Here is a 21589-nt window from a genome sequence, read left to right as displayed (position 1 = left end):
AAAAAACAAACAAAAAAACCCAAAACTCTTCAATTATATGTGTGCTTTTCATTATTTGTGTTTCAAGACAAGCCAACTGAATCAATATCTCCTGTAAATTAGGTGGATTAAAACAAATGTTACTTTGCATTTGATGACTGAATTTGACAGTTAAAAATCTTGCCTTGTCTCCAGGAAAGTGGCAGATGAAAGGCCAATTTTCCTGCTCACAGCTCCTGGCACCAATCACCTTGGTTCCCAGTAAAACTGAGAAGAGAATTTGATACAAAATACAGTTGCACACGGTTTTATTTGTATTGAGGAGTTGCCCAAAAGCAGCACGTCCAAGAACTTTAAAATTACTGTTTTCCCTCTCTCTTAGGAATATCTCAATCCAGAACATTTAAGATGTGGAAAGAAGATAGTCAGAGATGATGCAATTTTTAATTTTGGCTCTGTGAGTATTTGACTTTATTTTTTTATCCTCCAAACTTTCTAAGAAGCACTAGAAACTCACACTGTGTCCAGCAATAACTGGATGTAAATTCAAACTGCAGGGAGCAGTACATGGAAATGCTCAGTTGGGCTGTCTAGACAGGCACTAGTAAACATTTCTACTTCTGGACTGGTGGCTGTATATTGTGAGACCTAATTATCTCTTTAAATGACAAGGAGCATGTCTCGTTTTCACAGGTGATTTTGACATTTAAGTTCTATTGATTTTTAGCGAGCCAGACTGCAAAAAAGGCGCCTGAGGACTAGTTATTTAAAAAGAACACATTAAAATCCTGCTCTTAAATCTCAAATTGCAGTCACTAGTTTAAAAAAAAACTTTTATCTTATTTGTTATCTCTGTTTCTATTCAGAATTAACGATCCAGTATATCGCTGAGATCAGTAAAATACTTCAAATACATGTATTTAAAAGGGAACTTTTGTACGGATAATTAGCCAGGTGTAGGATGGAGGTGTGTACAGATCCCAGTGTCAGGAAGATTTACCTTCCCCACGTGGCATGGCTTGATTTCCCAGCAAAACCAGGTGGGGGAAAGGTATATCTGTGTCTTCATCTGCTTCCACATGCAAATGATGTTGGCAGATTTCTGCAGGGCCTCGTTAGCGGGACAAGATAAAATGGAAGTGACATGGGAGTGATTTTAGAGCTCAGTGCCAACCTTAGTGCCTCATGGTCAGAGAGTTCTGAGGCACCAAACAGCCCCCAGGATTAGGCCCAGCAAACACAGAAATTCTTGGAATAATCACTGCTTAGGTGACTCATCTGTATTATGAAATGGAAATTATTTCAAAGCACATTCTGTCCTTCCAAGCTTGCTGTGGATTCTGGACACCAGAGCTTTTCTCTCTGAATTGTACACAGTGTTTTTTGTTCCTTGCTTGTTTATGTCTATGATGTGCAAGTCTCCAAATGTTCCAGCCTTTGAATCCCCAGCCAACAGCTGTAATGCTTCCAGAAAAACTTGCATTTCCCTGCCCCACTGCTGCCCAAAGGCCAGGCAGTGCCAGGTGACTGCTCTGCCTCCCTGCTGATGAAGTGGCCTCAGAGCTGAGTGCTCCTGCCCACGTTTATCCTCGCATTTCCAAAAAAAATATGGATGGCTGGCCTTGCCTGCACAGATAATCTCTGAAAGCAGGACTCTCTAAGGGTAATTAAATAAGTTTGGGCATTATACTCTTATTTCTTTTTCATGTATTTCCCTTTGAATAAGGAAACTCAGCAGATGCCATTCAAATGTGATTCTCCCTGGGTACTCTTGGCAGGCCAGAGTTGGTCGAATTCCAATCTAAGGGTTAATACTGTGTTATCCTTTAGCTCTTTTAAAAATACCTATTTCTGTGCATTTCCATTTGTATTTGACTGGTTTTTAGACAGCTAAGCATCACAAATTGAACTCATTTCTCTTTTCATTGCAACCAAAAATTAATCTCAATGGCCCAAGCTGGTGAGTGACTTGAATAGCCCAAATTCCAGCCTGTTATGCACAGTGACATGTGAAACTCACACTTTGGTCTGGGCTGAAAGCTGCTGGGCTGTGCCAAGGAGCTGTGACTAATTTAGGGAGAGAGCCAATGGGTGCCTTGCTCTGGCCATTGTTCCCCAAGCAGGGAAGGAGTGATTTTGTGGGTAGAATCTTTCAGGACATGCCACAAGCCCTAGGTAGTCTTACTCAGCCAAGTGCTCTGACAAAAATGATGTGGAATTGGGAATACCTGACAGTTTTAGAAGGGGAATGGTAAATCCCTATTTCAGGTTAGTATTATTACTTCTAATATACTGCTAAATACCTCCATAGTGACTGCTATAATTCCCTCCTGGCTGACCCAAACACATATATTAAATATTAGATGGAAGAGAAGAATGCTCCCATGAGCTAGGAGGGTGCAAGTCCAAGTTACCACATAATTTTTATTTTGTTATGATGCTCCACTCTCATCTGAAATCATTTGGGATGGGAAGAATACTCACTTCATCAGAGTGAGTTTGTTCAGTGCATGTGGGCAATGCAAAGCCAGAATATCATACTGAAATTCTTTTCTATTATTTGCACAGCACTGTAAGTGTTCAGTGTAGGGACAGTCTCTCTTCTGAGTGAACAAGTGGAGCAATACAAAATCCTTGAATAAAATCCTTAGTAAGATTCCTTTCAAGTTCAAAACTCTTCTAATAAACAATATCAAACACCCATTTCCACAAAGGAAGCATTGTGGAATCAGCTGGAAGGGGTCTGTGGGTCCTTTTACAGAAGGGGTGTCAGGAGATGAGTGGACACAGAGTAAGGAAATACATTTTTTTCTTTTAAGTGTAGATTATTTGGTAATTTTAAAAAATCACTGTCTAGGAGCTGCCAATTTGGTGTCCATCCATGGTGGGTTGTCTCACTTGACCCTGCCTACAGAGGCCTATTTTCAGTCTGTGTAAATGTTAATGTTTAGACATGTCTCCCAGCAAAATGTGTTCTTAATCTGCTGCTGAATTCTTACATCAGAACACACAGAAATGTAGCATGGCTGTCAGTTATTTTCCAGTAAAACACCCACCTTATAGCAGTTACATATGCTTTCAATTTTTAGGATATTTAATAATGTTTTCATCTCTAATTAGGAGAAATATCTGGGTTTGGCTCTTTCATTCTCCTAGGAACCAAGAGTTTGCTTTTGCCAGTTACTGGATCATTACAGAATTCCAGTTCTTATGTTAAATTTTGCTTTTCAAGTTCTGAATGAACTTGGAATTTGGATACATGTTTAAGCAGCAACTGATTTCCTGGAAAATACTAAACTGGGTTAAACACCACAACCCTCATAAAAATAACATTCAAGTGTAGAAAACAATAGCAGAGGGATCCTGAGTAAAACTTGCTCTATTCAACCCTTTCTTTTCTATCCCAGGAAATATTTGTTACACACAGGGGGTTATTTATAAAATGGTTATATTTACCCACATTTAGAGCTAGAAGTCACGAAATGCAGATTATTCCTAAGGTGCTGTGGTTCATACTTGTAGTTCCTTTGTTTATTTGCTACTTGAGGGCAAAAGGGGCAATTTCTTTTACAGGAAAAAGTAAACAAAAAGTTATATTAGACACACTTTAAATCAGCTGAGGTATTAAACCCCCAAAAATGGGATTTACAGTGGAAAATCTATTTTCTCTTAAGGGCAGCAGCCCCACTGGTGCCAGTTTAAAGGACTCCAGAGCACACAGAGGCTCAGAGCTGGGTTTAGTGCACTGAGGCTGGTTCCAAGGAGACCTGATAGGAGCTTGAACTGTCTAAATTGGCTTTACAAGAGGAACCCCAGCAGCACATTCTTTCCACTGGCAGTTCCTTGCTCCCTGCAGTTGGTACCATGAGGAGCACATCCTCAGCTAGAACAAATCAGTGCCATTGAAATTATTTCGGAGGAGCTACACTTGATATCTACACCTGCAGATACAGGATTTCTTCAATTGCAGCACAAAAAACCAGTGGGAAAATTGCTTTCCAAAGAGGAAATATGTCAGGAGCACCTCACCCATCCCCACTGAAGGAGATGCACTGTGCCAGTTTGTACCTGCTGAAAGGTGATTTGCAGTATACAGACATAAACTGAGGTGTTGGGGACAGGCTGGGCCTGAGTGGCAGCTGTGACCAAAGTCATTCCTTTGCTGCATGGCTGAGTCTGGCTCTGCCAGGGTCTGATTAGCCAGGTTTCCTTCATTACTTCTAAAAAGCAATATGCCATAAAAATGTCATCTTCACTGCTTAAATCATAAAATTTTCCATTAAAACCTTCTGCCATAAGGTCCTAGAGGATATTCATCCCCAGGCTCTGACAGGGAGGTGGAAATGGGCATTAATTTCCAGCAGCAGTGAATTCCAACAGTTTGAAGTCACCAATCTATGTAATATTAAAGTGTGGGCTTTTTTCCTAAGCTTCTGTTTTGGTCAGAAATCTCAAAAACAAGGTAGGATCAAAAGCTTCCTATGGAGCCATGAGGGATCAGATTAATCCATGACATAATTTAGCAGGATTCCGTGGGTTTATACCAGAAACTGGGGGGATGTATCTATGAGCTCCTGGGTATCCCTGCCCTGATCCTGCCAATCCCCATGCCCAATTCTGAACTGGAATTAATTCCAGCCCAGAAACACTTCCCAGGGGAGTCCCTGGGCTTTGAAACAAGATATTCGTGATAAGGAAAACTGTTGGATGTGAGTTTAGAGAACCAGATTTAGGAAATGCTGGATTTCCTTCCAGTCCATGTCTTGCCTCAAGTAACCCCAGGCTTTCCTTGTGCAACCTCACCACAATTCCTGCTGCCCTCCAAAGCCAGGCTTTGGTTGTTTTGGTTTCTTCCAGGCTTGCCCTGACCCTGGGCAGATGGGAGCATTCCCCGTGTGCCTCCTTCGCTGGCTGTGGGGTTCCAACACCCACTTTGTGATTCGCATGTTGGACGTGGAGCTGCAAGTTTTGTTTCCCTGGCCGGATTCCAAGGACGCTGCTGGGAACGTGTCTGGGATTTTGGGCTCTTGGGTCCCACCACAGGCACAGCTGCCAAGAGGTCTGGCCTCAGGAGAGAGCTCTTTTTATTCAGGAGTTTAAGCACATACCTGTTTCTCCTTTTCAGAATATAGACCTGTTACTCTTTTACCTGCTTTCCCCAATTCCTACTGTAATTCTTCATTCAGGTTCCTCCTATGCTTAAAATTTACTTTCCTTTCTCCTTGAGAATCCTCTTTAAAAACATCTTGGTTTGTGAACACTCATGATTTTTCCTTCTTGCTGTAGCAGTGTTCTGGTGAGGGCTTTGTTTTCCCTTTACAACACGGATAAAGAGAATTTTGTTTTCCCCTTGTGAAACCTCAGATAACACTTGGAGCTTCTGTGTTCCCTGGGTGTGTTGCCCATAAAATACAGGTACAAATACATGTCAGTGGTGGTGTGGCAATTATTCAGGATTATGAATCACACTGAAAAATACTATTGCAAAGCTGAGCCTGATGCTGTTAGTCATTCTGCAATAGCAAAGGGAATTATGGGCTCGGTGGAGGAGAAATGCAAGTTAGTGCAGAGTCAGTCTCTTTCTGCTTCTGACATGTGGAAAACATCTTCAAACATCTTTCTTTTTCACTGTTCTTAGCAAAGTGAGCAGCTTCTGAAAGGGTTAAAGATTTGCCATAACCTTCACTTTCCCCTCTGTTCTTGTCATTTATGAGAATTAATGAAGATATTAAATAAATCTGATGTTTCCTTTTTCTGTTTCCACTAATTAGGCCCAGTCAATCAACAGAATATCCACATTTTCCCAGCTGGTTTAGAGTCAAAAGATATCTGAATCTGGACTTGTTTTTTCATGTCACATCCAGAGCTTTGGAAGAGTGTTTTGGCTGGCTTCCCCACGGGCACAGCTCCCATTCCCAGAGTTCTCTCCAAAGCATTAAGAATGGAAATAAGCAGCTCAGAATTTTCCAGTTTAGCTCAGGCCCTGTGTACGTTAAGAGAAACAGAAGCCCAACCACAAGTACAGCAAAACCCTTCATGTGGCCAGGGAGCTGAGCTTCAGCTGGGGAAACTGCCACAAACTGGTCCATGCTGGGCTCACACGCTGCAGCCCACGTTTGTCCTGCTGGGGGGGGACAGTGTCTGAGGCATGAGACCACCAGGGAGCTTCTCCACATGAAGAAGATCTGCCTGATGGCCTAAAATCAGAGGCAGCTTCAGGAATCTCTCAGTGATTTACTCTGAAATACTCTTGCTTGTAGGAAACCATCAAAGCCACTGTGATAGAGAGAAATACTTTCATTTTCTCTCTGCTCCTCAGGCTGATTCCTTGGCTTGGTTTGTGGAAGCTGTTTCAATGAGTGACTGAAATAAGCCACACACACACATATTCTGTATATGAAGTGTCTATTTTTTGGGTGCTTTTCTCCTGCCAAATGATAGAGAGGTGCTCCAGAGCATCTATTCCTTTGGAGGAAAGAATTCCTAGGATAATACTGTCTTACAGAAAATATGATCTGCGAAAAATCCTGAGCAGAGCAGGGATGAGGAAAATAAAATCAATTCCTGATGTCTCTTTGAGGGTTACAGTCCAGCTCTTATGAAACTTAGTGGGAAACTTTCCTGCTCTTGTAATGAGAGCTGGGGTGGTCTTTGGGGCATCACCAAAACAAAGCAGAGCTACAACTGGTAGTAGGCACAGACAGATAAAACCGAAACACGTAAAAAATTTTATTAGAGACAAGAGGTTGAATTGTGGCAAAGATGTCGAGTTCGCTGAGGATAACAATAATCAGATTTAATTATTCTTCTTTTTCTAATCTTGAACTGGTGGAACCCCACAGACACTGTTCCATTCAGAAAACAAGCAATAGTGTGGAAGTTACAGAGTTCCTTCATATCAGAGCTCTGAACAGGCAGGAGTCTTGACTTGAAGCACTGAGCTCCAGTTCCTAGAAGTACTGAATCTCATAGGCACTGGATTTGCTTTTGCTAGCAAATTTTCCTTCCTGTGTTTTACCCATTTTTTAGGTTTTTCTAGAAAAAGTGCACATTTCCAGCTAATTTATACTAATTGAAAATCATGTTTTCATAGAATGTGACATCCCTATCTTAAACATCTCTCTGAAATGCAATTATCCTTTTGACTACAGCCTTTAAAACTCAGAGCATCTGAGCCTACATTCCATTTTCAATGTCCTATGAAATTTGTAGCATTAAAACTCTCAACATCTTGGCTTTTTTTTAAAAGGTGATATTAAATATGGGAATATATTCCCTTATGCACTTCTTCCTAGCATATAAAATGATCATTCCCCTTAAATAGTAACACAGTGCTCTGCAATGCTGAGCACTGCTGGAATGGCTCTACAGTAAAATTAAGCTTCAAATTTTAATCTTTCTCAGAGCCACATCCTGTTTTCAGTTAACTGATCTCATATGGGGGAAATTTACCACAGGAAATCTCTCTAGTTTGGAAAGTACCAAAACCTTATCTTTAGTTTCTTTGTGTAATTCAGCACCTTTGGAGACAGAGGTGTAACAGAATCACAGAAACTTTCAAGAAGTCTCAAAGCAAGAGGAAAAGAGTGAGTTAAGGGCACAGGGAGAGGTGGAGCTGCCACTTCATCCCTGAACCTGACCCTGTGGTGTAACACTGATCATTCTAAAATTAGCATCTTACACCTCTTTATAGCCCCAAAGTTTGAAAAACCACATCTAGAATTCTTTCCTTTTCCGAAAGAGATTTTAACTCCCACCCTGGCAGAAACTGCCCAGGCCAGATTAATTTGTGATGAATTTTAACAACCCAAATGAGGCCAAATGGGTCAAGCCAAGGCCTCACTGGGGCTGTGTCACACTTTGCCCATAGCTTTGAGTTAACAGCCAGCCCTGGTGACTCTGAACTGCACATCTACATCAGATCAGCAGCTCCAGGTCAGCACAGAGGGGAGGGAAGTGTCTGTTGTGGCTGTGCCAGACTTGGGCAAACGCCCTGAGCATGAATCCCTCGGCAGGCAGCACGGGCAGGGCAGCAATGCACAGCCACTGAAACACCCACAGAAATCACCTCTGCCTTTCACTGTGAATTCTGGGCAGGGCCTCACCCCCAGGGATGCTCCCCACAGGGAACAGTGAACAGATTTGCATGTACAACTCTTTTTCTGACTGAATCCTCTGTCAGAACTAGAGAGGGCGGCAGCGAAGGGAGCCGTGTCAGGGGTGAAAAGGTCCATTATTCTGCTGATAATGAAACTTTGCTTTGTAGAATCTTTACTGCACTCTAAGAAGGCTTTGCAGACAACTCCTGTGTTGCCCTGCTGTGCTAGCCAGGCTGCGTTGGAGGGTGAGGCAGAGCGGGGTTTCCCCGGCGAGCTTTCCCGGAGGCTCCAGAGGCTCCAGGCTCCATCCCGGACCTGGCACGGGCTGTCCCGAGTTCCTCCATCCCGAGGCCGTGCGGGGCAGGTCGCGCTGTGACCGCGCTCTGGGCAGCCAGGACTTTCTCTCCGAGTCCCCATGGCTCACCCGGCAGCCCTGCGCTTTCAGGAACCAGCCGCCAGATTCTCCATGTCAGCCGGCCCGGGGGAATTTGCCTCGGGGGGCCTTTCCTCAGCCAATTCCCCGCGCCGCTCCCCGAGCAGGGGAAGCCCCGCTCCCGCCGGCGCCGGGGCGCGGCTCGGGCTCCCCGCTCCTCCCGGCCGGAGCGAGGCAGCATCGCCCAGTCCGGCCCCGCCGCCCGGCCGCGGCTCCGGTACCCGCGGAGCGCCCGCCCGGGGCCGGCGGGCTCAGGTACCGGAGAGGCGGGGATGCAGGGAGGGATGCAGGGGAGCGGCAGGGACGGAGGGAGGGAGGGATGGAGAGGAGCGGGAGGGATGGGCGGCAGCGGCAGGGACGGAGGGAGGGAGGGATGGAGAGGAGCGGGAGGGATGCAGGGGAGCGGCAGGGACGGAGGGAGGGAGGGATGGAGAGGAGCGGGAGGGATGCAGGGGAGCGGCAGGGACGGAGGGAGGGAGGGATGGAGAGGAGCGGGAGGGATGCAGGGGAGCGGCAGGGACGGAGGGAGGGAGGGATGGAGAGGAGCGGGAGGGATGCAGGGGAGCGGAGGGATGTAGGAGAGCGGGAGGGACGGAGGGAGGGAGGGATGCAGGGGAGCGGAGGGATGGAGAGGAGCGGGAGGGATGCAGGGGAGCGGAGGGATGTAGGAGAGCGGGAGGGAAGGAGGGAGGGAGGGATGGAGAGGAGCGGGAGGGATGGAGAGGAGCGGGAGGGATGCAGGGGAGCGGAGGGATGGAGAGGAGCGGGAGGGATGCAGGGGAGCGGGAGGGATGCAGGGGAGCAGCAGGGACGGAGGGGAGCAGCCCCCGGTGCGGAGAACCGCCCGCGGCCCCCGGCCACACGGGCCCGGTGCCCGAACCGCGCCCCGGGAGCGCCCGGAGGGCAGCGGGGGCTGGCCGGGGGTCCTGGCCGCTCTCCGCCGCCCTGAGCCGCGATGGGCGGCTCGGAGGGACCCCCGGGCCGGGCACGGGGAGCCGTGAGCCCCGGCACCCAGTGAAACACCTTGGGTTCCGAGACGTTCGTGTTGCCGGCTCCAGCCCAGGGCCGGGCAGCCCCTGCGGAGCTCCCGCTCCGGGGCTGCAGAGGGAACTGGCCGAGCCAGGCCATGGAAAACGCGGCGTGTTCCAGCCCGGGCTGTGCCCTGCCCACCTCACGGCAGTCACACCGCCAGCCCGGCCTGCCCACGGCAGCCTGAGTCATTTCTTTTCAGATTTCTCAGTCAGCGTGACTATTGGTAATACTGAGACAGGTTATGGTGTGTCAGTACTGTTATGGGAAAAAAAAAAAAAAAAAAAAAAAAGCTTTATAAAGGTGTTATTATAATCAAACTGCACCAGTTCCCGGGGTGAAAACCGTCCTTGGACTTTCCAAGAGACACCAGAATCAGTTTCAGCTGCATTTCCAAAAAGGTCCCACTGCACAGTAAGCCAAACCAAACGGAATGTGCATGACACCTTGGCACATGTGGCTCCAGATGTGCCTGTTCAGAGCACAGCATCAAGGGCTTGTGGACTTGGGATTTCCTTTGTCACTTCACCACAAGTCTTATGACTTCAGAAAGGTCACTGCCAACACACCAGCTGATGAATTTCTGTGTGCATGAAGTGAAATCACGAATTTTGAGAATTGATGTGGTTGGGGATTTACTCTGCAGAAACAATCCTCTGTGCTGAGGACCGATGGGACTGTAGCTCATCATTCTACAAGCTAAAAACTCTTGAAAGAAAACCCCAACCCTCCCTTTTTGGGACCCTGTCTATTTTTGTCTTGTGTCTGAGGGAATTTTTAAAGGTGTGCAGTAATTTCCTGCTGGTGCCAGGTCAAACCCCACTGTGACATTTGGTCACGCCTGTCACTGCAGACCCAGCCGAGCGCTGCGAGGTTACTGCTCGGCTTTGGGGCTGCCTCTGGTGCATCCTCTCACACCCAGGTGAGTGTTTGAGCACCTGGATTTGATCTCCTCCCGCTCAGTGCTCGCTTCAGATGGCTGAGAACAGCAGCAGGAGCCTGCAGGACCCCCCTGGCTCTGCCCCTGACGAGAACGAGTTCCCCTCCGGGTATCCCCCCAACATCTGCGAGGACGTGCCTGGCCAGAAGTTCCTGTGCAGCAACTGCAACAACATCCTGAAGAAAGCCCTGCAGACGCTCTGTGGGCACAGGTACTGCTCTGCCTGCCTCACCTGGATCGTCAGGTAGGTGCTGGGCTGTGCCCGGGGGCACTGCCAGGGCTCCCGGAGCTGGGCTTTGGGACGCCCTGGCATTTTCCTGGCTGCAAGGATTTTCCACGGGGGACTGCAGGATATTCCCTGCCTCCTCCTCGTTTCCACCGTGGAAGTCTCAGGGGGGCCTGATGGAGTTTTTCTGTCTGTGATATAATAATTCTGATTTAACCTTGAACAGCTGGTCCAAAGCTGGCTTAATCCTTCCGTGGCACTTCCCAGCCCTTTGATAAGGGATGTCATGGGGTTTTAGTGAATACAATGTCATATATATCTGTCTGGGCAAAATGGGCATTTTCTGTGTTTTAAGATATTTCAGTTTTCACATTCTCTTTCCTACTTGGAGTTTTTGAATCATTCATGGGATAAATAGCTTTCCATCTTTATTCCTTTTTATGGTTCAGGCTGCCCTTATTTTACTGAAATATAAATAAGATTGATGGGCATAGTCCTGATCTTGAAGAATAGAAGAGCAAAACTTTTTTAACATCAGTGTGTTCAAGCCTTTAATGAACAAGAATTATGGATTCTGAGTGGAAATCACAATTTTCATGGTTTTGTGTCAGTGCCTGTACAGAGACATCCTAAACTGCAGTGCACAAATGGATTAGTATTTAATTTTTCTTTCTTTTTACCAGAAACAATAAAAATGCAATTTGCCAGAAATGTAAAGAGGAAGATCCCAACACTTTAGGTGAGGAAAGTCTATTGGCAGAAGAAAGGGTAAGTTGTAGTTCACAGATCATTAATTTATCAATAACCATTCTCTGTAGTCATCACTTCTGGACTGGAGTTGAGAAGGGAATGCTATAAAATGCAATAGCAGCTGATAGTTACACATTTTAACTTAAGCTTTAATAACTTGGATTTCCCAGAGTTTTTTGATTTTAAAAAGTGTAATGGCAGCCTCAGGACTTCCCAAATCCAGGTTCTGCAATGTAAAATCCCAAACTCTTCCATGTGATTAACTTTTTATTGTCTCAAAATAACTGGTGCTTTCCTACTTGTAATAATATGTCCTAACTGTTACTTATCATCCTCAGGAAGTGCTTTAATGGATTTTCCAACCTCCTGGTTTCTTGTACCCTTCAAACATGAAGCTGAACATAGTAATTGCTACAAACTATGCTCTGGCCAGTGTTTCATCTGTAATTTAATGGTGCAGATCTCTTCTTGTGTGATTTTCCTGGCACGTTGCTGTGCTGTTCTGTATCCCAAGTGCAAACTGGGCCCTAAGGCCCAGTCCCAGCCTGTCCTTTTCCCTCCTCTCTTATTACATGCAAGGATATCAACAGACACATAATCTGTCTACATTTTTTAGGGGGAAATGAAAACAAATAGGCAGCTGACAGTGGCATAAAAGCCAAAATTTAGACAGCAGCAAAATAATGGATCTGCTGCTGATGCTGAACTTGGTGATCTCCCAGAAAAAAGTAAAAATCCTCAATTCTGTAATGAATTTCCCAGTGACAGATCTCCTGCACAAATAGGTGCAGCTGAGCCCTTCTGAGCTGGCTGTGCTTTCCTGTGAGTTTGGGATTTCTCTGCTCTGGGGTTCTTTTGGGTGTGCTGGGACTTTCTGCAGTGGGGGCAGTGAAGTGACCCCCCCGGGGCTGCCTGGCAGTTCTCTGCTCCAAGGAGGGAGAGGATCTCCTGTGCCCGTCCTTCCCAGCAGATGCTGCCTAGATTTTCAGGAACTTTGAGATGTGGGCATTATTTGTAAATACTTTCCTGCTTCTCTTTGTAAAGCTTTCCCCCTCTCAATCCTTGCTCTGTGTTACTCCGTGTGAAATCTGCATTTCTCTGCACTGTGCTTACCTGCAGACTATCCAAAAACACTTTAACTGTGGCAGGGCTTCTTCTTGTGCCAGGATCCCTGTTTTGGTGCAAGATGTAATGTTAAAGTGTGCAGTATTTCATCATTACATAGCAATTGTACAATTCCCCGTGTTTAAATAACACAAAAATCTATGTAGTGCAAAGAACAAACCTCTTTCCCATTTGATTTCTATTTTTGTTTAGCACACGGTGTCTAAATGAGCAGATCTGAGCAGTGCTCTCAGTGCAGAGACTCTCAGCTCCTCTCTGCAGCACGTTTAGGAGGTGTTAATGACCCCGATAATGAAATGCATTCATTAAGGGACCCCGCAGTCAGCGTCCTGTCAGCACGTCGCTGCGTGTGAAATATTTCAGGCTCCCGTGAAAAGAAATGCAAAATAAAACCTGTAATTGGCCGGGCTTATTTTCAGTAAATTAACATAGTGTCAAATAGATTCATTTTGAGTGCTAAGAAATAAACTATTTCATAATTATTTGGGCTTCTACTACACTAAGATTCACTTGCCAGGTCACAGAGTCTTATGTAATACAGTAATTAAAAAAAAAAATTAAATATTTATCAAGGTGTGGATTTCTACCATCCTATTCCTATTCCAAGGATGCATTCAAAAGTACTTTCTAATCAATGTTTTTTTCCTTACTTTGTTTTCTTTCTAGGCTTTTGGTGATGCTGCCATTAATAAAGAGATTTCTGAACTCAGAGTCCACTGTGTGACCCTTGGGTGCAGCTGGTCTGGTACCATGAAAGATTTTGAAGTATGTTCAAAGAGAGTTTATTCAGATGAATAGGGAGTGGGGACAGAGGGGCAATGAAACCAGGACACCAGCAGACACAAATGAATGCAATTAATTAGAATCCGTGTCAATATTGTGATTTATACCAATGTTTTTGCCCAAAAATGTGCCATTAATTTGTGGAAGGTTCCCTGCCCGTGGCAGGGAGCTGGGACTGGATGGTCTTTAAAGTCCCTTCTAACCCAAATCATTCTGTGCTTCTCTGATTAACTTTAGCAGGGCTTTGGCCAAATCCAGAACATTCTGAATGAAACTCACGTTGCACAAACTTGCATCAACTTGATATTTTATCCAGTGGTTTCCTTATTATTCAAATGCAAGGCTGCTACAAGCAGGTGGTGGCAGGGCAGAGCACTTCAGTCTCCAGGACACTGTTCAGGCAATGTTCTTGGCATATTGCAGAGGAGAAAAAAATCTCTCCTGTGTCAATGTATTGTTTGTATTCATCATTCTTTTCAGACTAATCTGAAATGCCTCAGTTAAAATATTTAAATGGGCAAAATTTGTGAATCTCACATGTAAATTTGAGTAATGAATATAAGGGAGAAAGATGGGACCAGGATCATGGTATTTTTAAATAAAAGCCCTAAGGGAAACTGTTTAAGGGAGACCTTGTGTTTGAATTTACCAAATGTCATTTGGTTTTGGTTTTGAGAGTTAAAAAAAGAAAAGCCCCAGTAAAGCTGGTGAATTTTTCACCAGTAATCTCAGGAACTTTGTGCAGTGGGACTTTACCCACGCTTAGAAGAAATGCAGATCAGAGAGCCCTGGGCTGCCAGAACAGAGACTATTTATAGATAAATGTGAATATCTATTTATAGATGAACATGAATAAGCACTTCACATGTTGCTTTATAACTTTTTACTTCCAGGAGCATCAGAGTTTATGTGAATATGCTTTGATCCCTTGTCACACTGGCTGTGGGCACGTGGTGATGAGGAGGAAGCTGGCAGATCACTTGGAAAATGGATGTGCCAATAATGTGACAGTGTGTCAGCAGTGCCAGTGCAGCCTGGCCAGCTCTGAAGGCCAGGTAAGAACATTTCTGTCTCGAATAAAGACTTTTTATTGATGGTTTCAATGATCTGTGCTGCCATTTTCCCATCCTGATTTCGTTGCACTCAGGGAATATTTAATTTTCCTGAGTTTGATCATTTTTCCACACAAGTGTTGGAGGGGAAATTGGATGTGATAATCTGCTGGTGATGTGACAAAGTGCCTGTGTGCTCCCCTGGGTTTGGGCAGGTTTCAGATCCTGCCTCAAAATGAGTCCTGGTGTGAGGCAAGAGAAAACCAGAAAAGCACAGACAGCAGCAGGGAGGGGATCTTGAAAAGTGGCTGAAGTTTATTCAAACTAAAATTACCCACAAATGTGTAGGGCAGGATTCTGTCAGATATTGTTTCTATTAGATTTGACCGGGTGTAAATCTCCAAATTATCAGCAGTGTCCACAAACCAGGAAGATCTCACTCTGAATCTGCCACAAATTCAAACAGTGCCCATTCAAACATATTTGCTTTATATTTGTTATGTTATTTGCTCAAATAATTAATATTGTTCTCTCCAAGTGATTTCAAGAGAATAATTGCCAGCCTTGCAGTTGGGCAGGGTGATTAAAGATCCACATGAGAGGAGGGCTGTGAATATTTCAGAGGTGTAAATAGCTTTGTGTGTCCAAAGTGTCACAAATTGGTGCCTCTCAAATACTGAACTGAGGGATTTATAAGAGATTATGAGTCCTCCAGGGGTAAGAATGGGGTGCTCTGCTAAAATCTGCTGCTTCTGCTTGTGCTCCTCTCTTGGAGTCCTGGATGCTGAGAATTTTAAACTCTCTGTGCTGAAGGGCACAGACCCCCAAGAAAATGCTATATTTGACCTGAGGGCGTGGAGAAGGCTTCCAAAATGGATTGGCAGCACTGGGATGATGGTGCGGAGTTGGATTAGAAGTGTGCAATATCACAAGGTGCAAAACAAGAGCCTTCAACCCTGACCTCCACAGAGGCAGGAAAAAGAAGGCAAAGCCCTGCACTGCTCATCCTCCCCTGAGCTGCAGAGAGAGGAGAACCCGGAGCCAGGCTCATGCCCTGGTGCTAAACCCAAAACTGTGCCCACCAGAAGGTGGCAACAGGAATTCCTGCCCGCTGCAGGGGAGCCTGAGCCCGCTCTGCTCCTCCTCTGCTCGGGGCTCCCTGCAGCTCCAGCGCCTCCAGAGCTCTTCTCCTCCCACTCAGCCACCACCACCTAATTGATATTTGGGTTGGGAGACCTTGGTAACCGAGCAGGGGGCTGGCCTTCAGGTGTGGCTCCTTTAGTGTGTGTAGAATTCCGGGTACATGATCTGCTTTAATGAATTTGCACCTAGTTCAGAATTGTGATTATTTGTGGGTATTCCATGTGTCCACAACCCTCCTGGAGAAAGTAATAAATTTTGGGTGCTGCTCTTGCTCTCTTCATTTTATTCATTCAGTTTAATGCTTTATGACTTTTTTGTATTTCTCTATTTTTAAATAAACTTCTCTCCTCTGAAGGAGATCTCCTCTCCCGCTCAAGAAACTTGTGCTATAAAGGAGTAAAAGAGCAGAAATTTCTAAGATCACTGGCAAGATAATGAATGTTAAAATATGGGTTAGAGAGTGAGAAAAACCCGTGGCTGCATTTCTGAGAATCGAAAGGGAAACCTCAGAACTGGTGTGCAGAGGAGCTTGTGCAGATTAAAGCCACCCCCTCTGCAGAGTGTGGGGGCAAAGCTGGCAGCTGCTGTGTTAAATACAAATATTACAGAACCAGTGGCACGGGGATCACTTCACCCTCCCTGGAGGCAGAAATGGCAGGAGGCCTGTGAGTGGTGATGCATTTTCTGTGGCACATCACGATGGAGAATTCGGATTCCAGCCTGCAAAGTGTTCAGAAGCAGGATGCAAGAAGGGTCTGCAGCTTGAGAAAAGTGTATGGAGTCAGCACAAGAAGAGTTTATATTTGAATTAGAATTTATATTGGAATTTCCTGTGCTGTAACCTGTTTATGTTCATATAGATATATATATATCTCTATATATTTGAATTTCCTGTTCTGCTGGTCATTGCTGTTTTCCTGTTCTCTAACCCCCTGCTTGTCCCTGCATGTATGTGAGTGCACATTTTGGTGTGTGTGCACATAACTCTGAACCTGGCAACACTTGCACATTGCCAATCTTGTATCCAATATCCCAGGGTGACCTTTAATTCAATAATTAAATAAGGCACTGACTTTTTCCTTCTTGTTTTAATCACAGGAGCACTCATGTGAAGGCAGTTTATGCAAGGAACAAAAACCTGTGCAAACAGAAACAGCATCAAAGGAAAAGGTGGGTGAAAGATGAGGGATCAATGCAGCTTTATTTCAATTAATAAAATTATCACTTGTTCGTTTAGATTAAACAAATCCCTGAGAACATCTTCAGATCCAGCAGTTGTTTCTGGCTGCTCTTCACATCCCAGCAAAGCCCTGCTGACTGCCTTCCCTCCCCTGCTCCCACAATTACCTTCACTAAATTATCTTCTCAATTAACCTTCCAAAATGGGCAAATATTTGTCTCCTCTCATACCTTGAGTGAGAGCCACCTGACCAGGAGTGTGCTGCACAGCATTTTCTTTGTGAGAAATTGTTGCCAGGTGATCCCTGTGCTCATTAAATTGTGTTCTGTCATTATGGGGTCTGGGAGATGGACACCTCACTGCCAGGCTGTGTGCAGGAACCTTGCTCTCAACCACACTCTTAATTGATTTGCCATCAATTTTCAAAGCTGGCTAGGCACTGGAAGCTGTGGAATTACCTTGACTTGAATTAATCTGATTTATAGCTGCTGGGTACAAACCTTAGGTGTTTGTAGGGAAATAAAAGAATTCCCTGCAATTAGTTTTGATTATTTCTTCTGCATTTTTTTTTCAACAGAGCCACTCTACATCCTCATCCGACAAGGATGGCTGTTGTTTTTCTGAAGTTGGCTGTGCATTTAGGGTGAGTGAAACGGGTCTCTTCAGGCAGGTTCCACCTGGTTTGGACATTCCCTTCAGGGAAGTGTCTCTCAAAACAGAATCAGCACTTCTGATGCCGGGTGATGGAGCTGCACCTGCACCTCGCAGCTTTTCCCTGTCCCAGGAGCTGAAGGGTGGCTGGGTTTGTCCCCAGGGCAGCTGTGGTGGCCAGGGAGGGGCAGTGACAGCGTTGTCTCTTCCAGGGAAGCAAAGAGAAGATCCAGGAGCACCAAAACTCCGCCGTGGCAGCCCACATGCTGCTCCTGCTGCAGCACATGAGGCAGCTGCAGGGAACCCTGTGCTCCAAGGGCCTCTCCCCACGGCCAGAGCTGAACTTGAAGAGTGCAGGAAAAAGCATCTGTGACCTGCAGATCCCAGCAGGGCTGCAGTTCAGCAGGGATCCAGAAATGGACTGGTTCCCTGCATCTTCCTCTGCCCCTGAGGATGAGTCTGGCCTGCAGCAGCTCGTGAGGGAGAAGGTGATTTCTGAGCTGGAAAATAAGCTGCACGTGTTTGAGAACATTGTGGCAGTGCTCAATAAGGAGGTGGAGAGCTCTAATTTGGAAATCCTGGCCTTCAGGAGACAGAGTGAACTGGACCAGAATGTAATACGGGGCCTTGAACTGAAGGTAAAAATGACAGCAAGGATTGTCTGGGTGCTCGTTCTATAGCCAAAAATACTGACACACATCAGGGGAGCTGGGGTAAGGATCAGAACAGGAATCTGAGCAGTGGAGGGCTCAGCTCTGGACACATATTCAGGATCCTCTTGTTGTTAGATACATTTTCAAATATGCATCTCTAATATTTGTTCTCTAAATCCACGTTTAGGTAGTGAGATGCTCCTGAGAGTTTTGAGTGTTAGTCTGCCATGATCAGAGTGTGAGCAGGCAGAAGAACTGTTTAATTGCCTGATCCTCTCACAGCAGCATTTTGCCTGGAGGCCCAAACAACACCTCTGTGTGTGTTTTGACATATTGCTGTCACTTAGAAAAGAATCAAAGCAGAGCTTCCAGAACATGAGGGCTCCAGAAGGATGCAGCCACCCCTGCAGCCCAGCCTGGAGCAGGGGGTGACTGAGGGCTGGTTTTCTCTCCCAGATTGCAGAGCTGCACCGGTGCCTGACGCAGAAGGACGCGGGCCTGAGCAGCCTGCACAAGAGCCTGCTGTTCTCTGAGCAAGCCTCCTACGATGGGATCTTCCTCTGGAAAATCACAGAGGTTGCCAGGAAGCTCCAGGACTCTGTGACTGGCAGGACAGTCAGTTTGTACTCCCCAGGTAAAGCACAAGTTGGAGATGTGTGTTCACAAACCCCAACCCTTCCGAATCCCCCCCCATTTCTCCAGAACTCTGCTTCTTTCTGCTCGTGCCAGCAGGAGCATCTTTAAAACAGCTCCTCAAGCCAAGATGCTGTTTGTGCAGAGATCTGTAATCCAGGGCACTGGGATGTGCTTTTCCAGAGGGCTGTGCTCTAGTTTGGGCTCTCATCCTGCCCTTTGCCCTCCAGCACAGCTGCCTGCAGTGGATCCATCCCTCCCAGCCCTCAGCTCGCTGCCTGCTGGCACCATGTGGCTCCAGCTCTTTCCCATCTGGGAAGTAACTGGATTAGGGAAATTACACTTGTGTGGCTAATAACAGGTAATTTTCACCAAGGTTTGAGGCACTAAAAGGATCCCAACCACTGGGTTTTTATTGCTTGTAATCTCCAGGGGGTGCTGATTTGTCTGCTCTCCTTTCTGTGAGAGCAAACCAAGTCACACATTACCTTTTCCCATATGCCAGAACACACATTATGCCTTTTTTTTCCCCCCCCAAAAAAAAAAACCCTGCTTTACTAACGAAGAGTTCTGATTTTCAGCTTTCTACACTGCAAAGTATGGCTACAAGGTGTGTCTGAGGGTGTACCTGAACGGGGACGGGACAGGGAAGGGAACCCACATGTCCCTGTTCTTCGTTGTCATGAAGGGAGATTACGACGCTTTGCTCCCGTGGCCCTTCAGGCACAAGGTAAGGAGGGAAACCTTCCCACGTCTGATCCCAGCCAAAAGTCAACACGAGGTGACTCCTTCTGTGGAGTTTTGTGGAAGCTGAGTGCTTTTCCACATCCCTTTCCAAAGGTGAGCAGCTGCCCTGCAGCCCTGGGTAATGATTTGTGTCTGCCTGGAGTCCCTTGCAGGGAAAGCTGCTCTTGCTGATATTCCAGACTTTGCCAGGCAGGATTTTCACCACCAGAACGTGGTGGTTGGAATATTCCAACCCGTGTCCACATGGGCTAAAGCCAGACACATCTCCTGGCTCTTGCTAAACACAGGTAATATCAGTTTAGGAGGGAATTATGATTTGCTGCCTGGAGGCATCAGAGGGGTGAGGTGAGAGTTCCACTTACAGAGGTGCCACAGATGTCTGATGTGATCCTGGTCTGATTTTTTTCCCTAAGTGTGATCTGATAATTGCAACAATGGTTAGGAAAGCAGTGAAACCATGGCAGGACCTGATCTCTGCTCTGGCACTTGCCTTTGTGGGGTAATAATTCTGTAAAGCTTTCCTATAAATAGTTTTACTGACAGTTAGTAGCCAAAAAAATAGAAATCAAAGTTCCCAATTAAAAGATTATTACAGATATTTCCCATTTCAAGCTATGGAACAGTGAGTTAATAAAAGGGGCAAGGAGGTGGGAAGATTCTACTGATATTTAGGTTTTGTCTTTTACATATTTGTGCATGGGCAACCAAGCTGTTTTTTCTAATTCCAAAGCACAATCACAGAATAAATTTAAATTTAACCAAACCCAGGGGCTGTTTAGGTTGTCAGGGGAGAGAGACTTTGGACTGTGCAGTTCTCTACCGAGGAATAATTCCTTACTTGATTTAATTTAATTTCGTTTTATGGCTAGCAAAGTTTTAAAAACTTCATCTGGGAGTTCACATGAACTGACCTTGCAGGTTGGGAACGTTTGTTACAGTTTGTATTTAATTACCAACGGGGCATCCAGCTGCTTTTGCAGCACTCCTGTCCCTGCTTGGTTTGATTTCCACGCCAGTAACTCCTCACTGCCACATTCTGGTTTTCAGGTGACCTTTATGTTGCTTGACCAAAACAACAGGGAGCACATCATTGATGCCTTTCGCCCAGACCTGACTTCTGCTTCCTTCCAGAGGCCAGTGAACGAGATGAACGTGGCCAGTGGCTGCCCCATGTTCCTGCCCCTGGCCAAGCTGCAGTCCCCCAGGCACGCCTACGTGAGAGAGGACACGCTGTTCCTGAAATGCATCATAGAAACGAATTAGCAAATCCTCAGGTGTGCTTGGCTGGGGGGCTCACCTCCGAACACCCACAGATGAGGAGGAAAAACCCCTCGGTTTGCGAGCTTGTGTTAGTCTGTGTGCACACCAAATCCCCAGAGCTGCACCCCTGAGCTTCTGCCATCCCCTGGGGACGCCCAGGGCAGCAGCTGCTGGCAGGGGATTCTTTCTCCTGGCAGGGGATTCTTTCTCCTGGAGAAGGGCTGCTCCTCCCCGCAGCTGCCCGTGGTGCTGTGGCCCTGGGCAGGGCTGGGGCTGGGTCCCTGCCCGGGAGGAGCAGCTCTGTGCTGGGGCTGGGGCTGGGCTGTCCTGGGCAGTGCCCAGCGGGTGCAGCTCCTGTCCCCGAGCTCTGGGCTCAGCCCCAGGGGGGGTTTGGCTGCCCCCCAGCAGGAACAGGGCACATTCCTTCCCCCAAAGCCTAGATCAGTGTCTCTGTGCTTCCCAGGACCTTGGAAGCCAGGAGCTGCGGCCCCGCTGCAGCCTCACCCCCAGGGATTTATTTCTTGCTATTTATTCCAAACCTCTGTTTCTGTAAGGGGATCTTGTGCTGCATCAGCAGGCAGGGAGCAGGTTCCACTGTGCTGGGGGAATTACCTCTGGGATTTCCAAAGGAGCCCTTGGCTTTCCCGTTGTGGATACAGAGCTCTGCCCCAGGCAGGGTGAGGCCCCTCCATGGTCTGGTTTAGTGTCCAGTCACGTCCTGGACCTTCAAGGCAGGTGACTTATTAGAAATTATTGATTTTTTTTTTTTTTTTTTTTTTTTTTTTTTGCTTAATGTGCTCTGATGTTTGAGCATTTTTGCATGCTAAAATGCAAGTAAGTGCTAGAAATTATTTTAATTTTTGGAGGTTTTCTAATAGAGGGAAGGAATGAATAATCTTTTTTGTA

General features: G+C 46.2%; 1 protein-coding gene and 1 long non-coding RNA gene across 2 annotated transcripts; both read left to right on the top strand.

Moving 5' to 3' along the window:
- Positions 1-6: 6 nt before the first annotated feature.
- On the top strand, positions 7-5405 carry LOC144247410 (uncharacterized). Its single transcript, XR_013341117.1, has 2 exons — positions 7-436; positions 4837-5405. It is a non-coding gene; the product is annotated as an uncharacterized LOC144247410 (long non-coding RNA).
- Positions 5406-8713: 3308 nt separating this feature from the next.
- On the top strand, positions 8714-20686 carry TRAF1 (TNF receptor associated factor 1). The gene is made up of 11 exons (XM_077787921.1): positions 8714-8766; positions 10504-10724; positions 11390-11474; positions 13248-13346; positions 14258-14419; positions 16658-16729; positions 17317-17382; positions 17603-18028; positions 18500-18677; positions 19258-19406; positions 20471-20686. The coding sequence occupies exons 2-11, from the start codon at positions 10516-10518 to the stop codon at positions 20684-20686; spliced, it is 1662 nt and encodes a 553-aa protein (XP_077644047.1). The 5' UTR covers positions 8714-8766; positions 10504-10515.
- Positions 20687-21589: the final 903 nt, after the last annotated feature.

The sequence above is a fragment of the Lonchura striata genome, chromosome 22 (genome assembly GCF_046129695.1).
Source record: "Lonchura striata isolate bLonStr1 chromosome 22, bLonStr1.mat, whole genome shotgun sequence".
Classification (NCBI taxonomy): Eukaryota; Metazoa; Chordata; class Aves; order Passeriformes; family Estrildidae; genus Lonchura; species Lonchura striata.
Note: the sequence above shows the minus strand (reverse complement) of the source record. Positions and strands in the feature narration are given on the sequence as shown.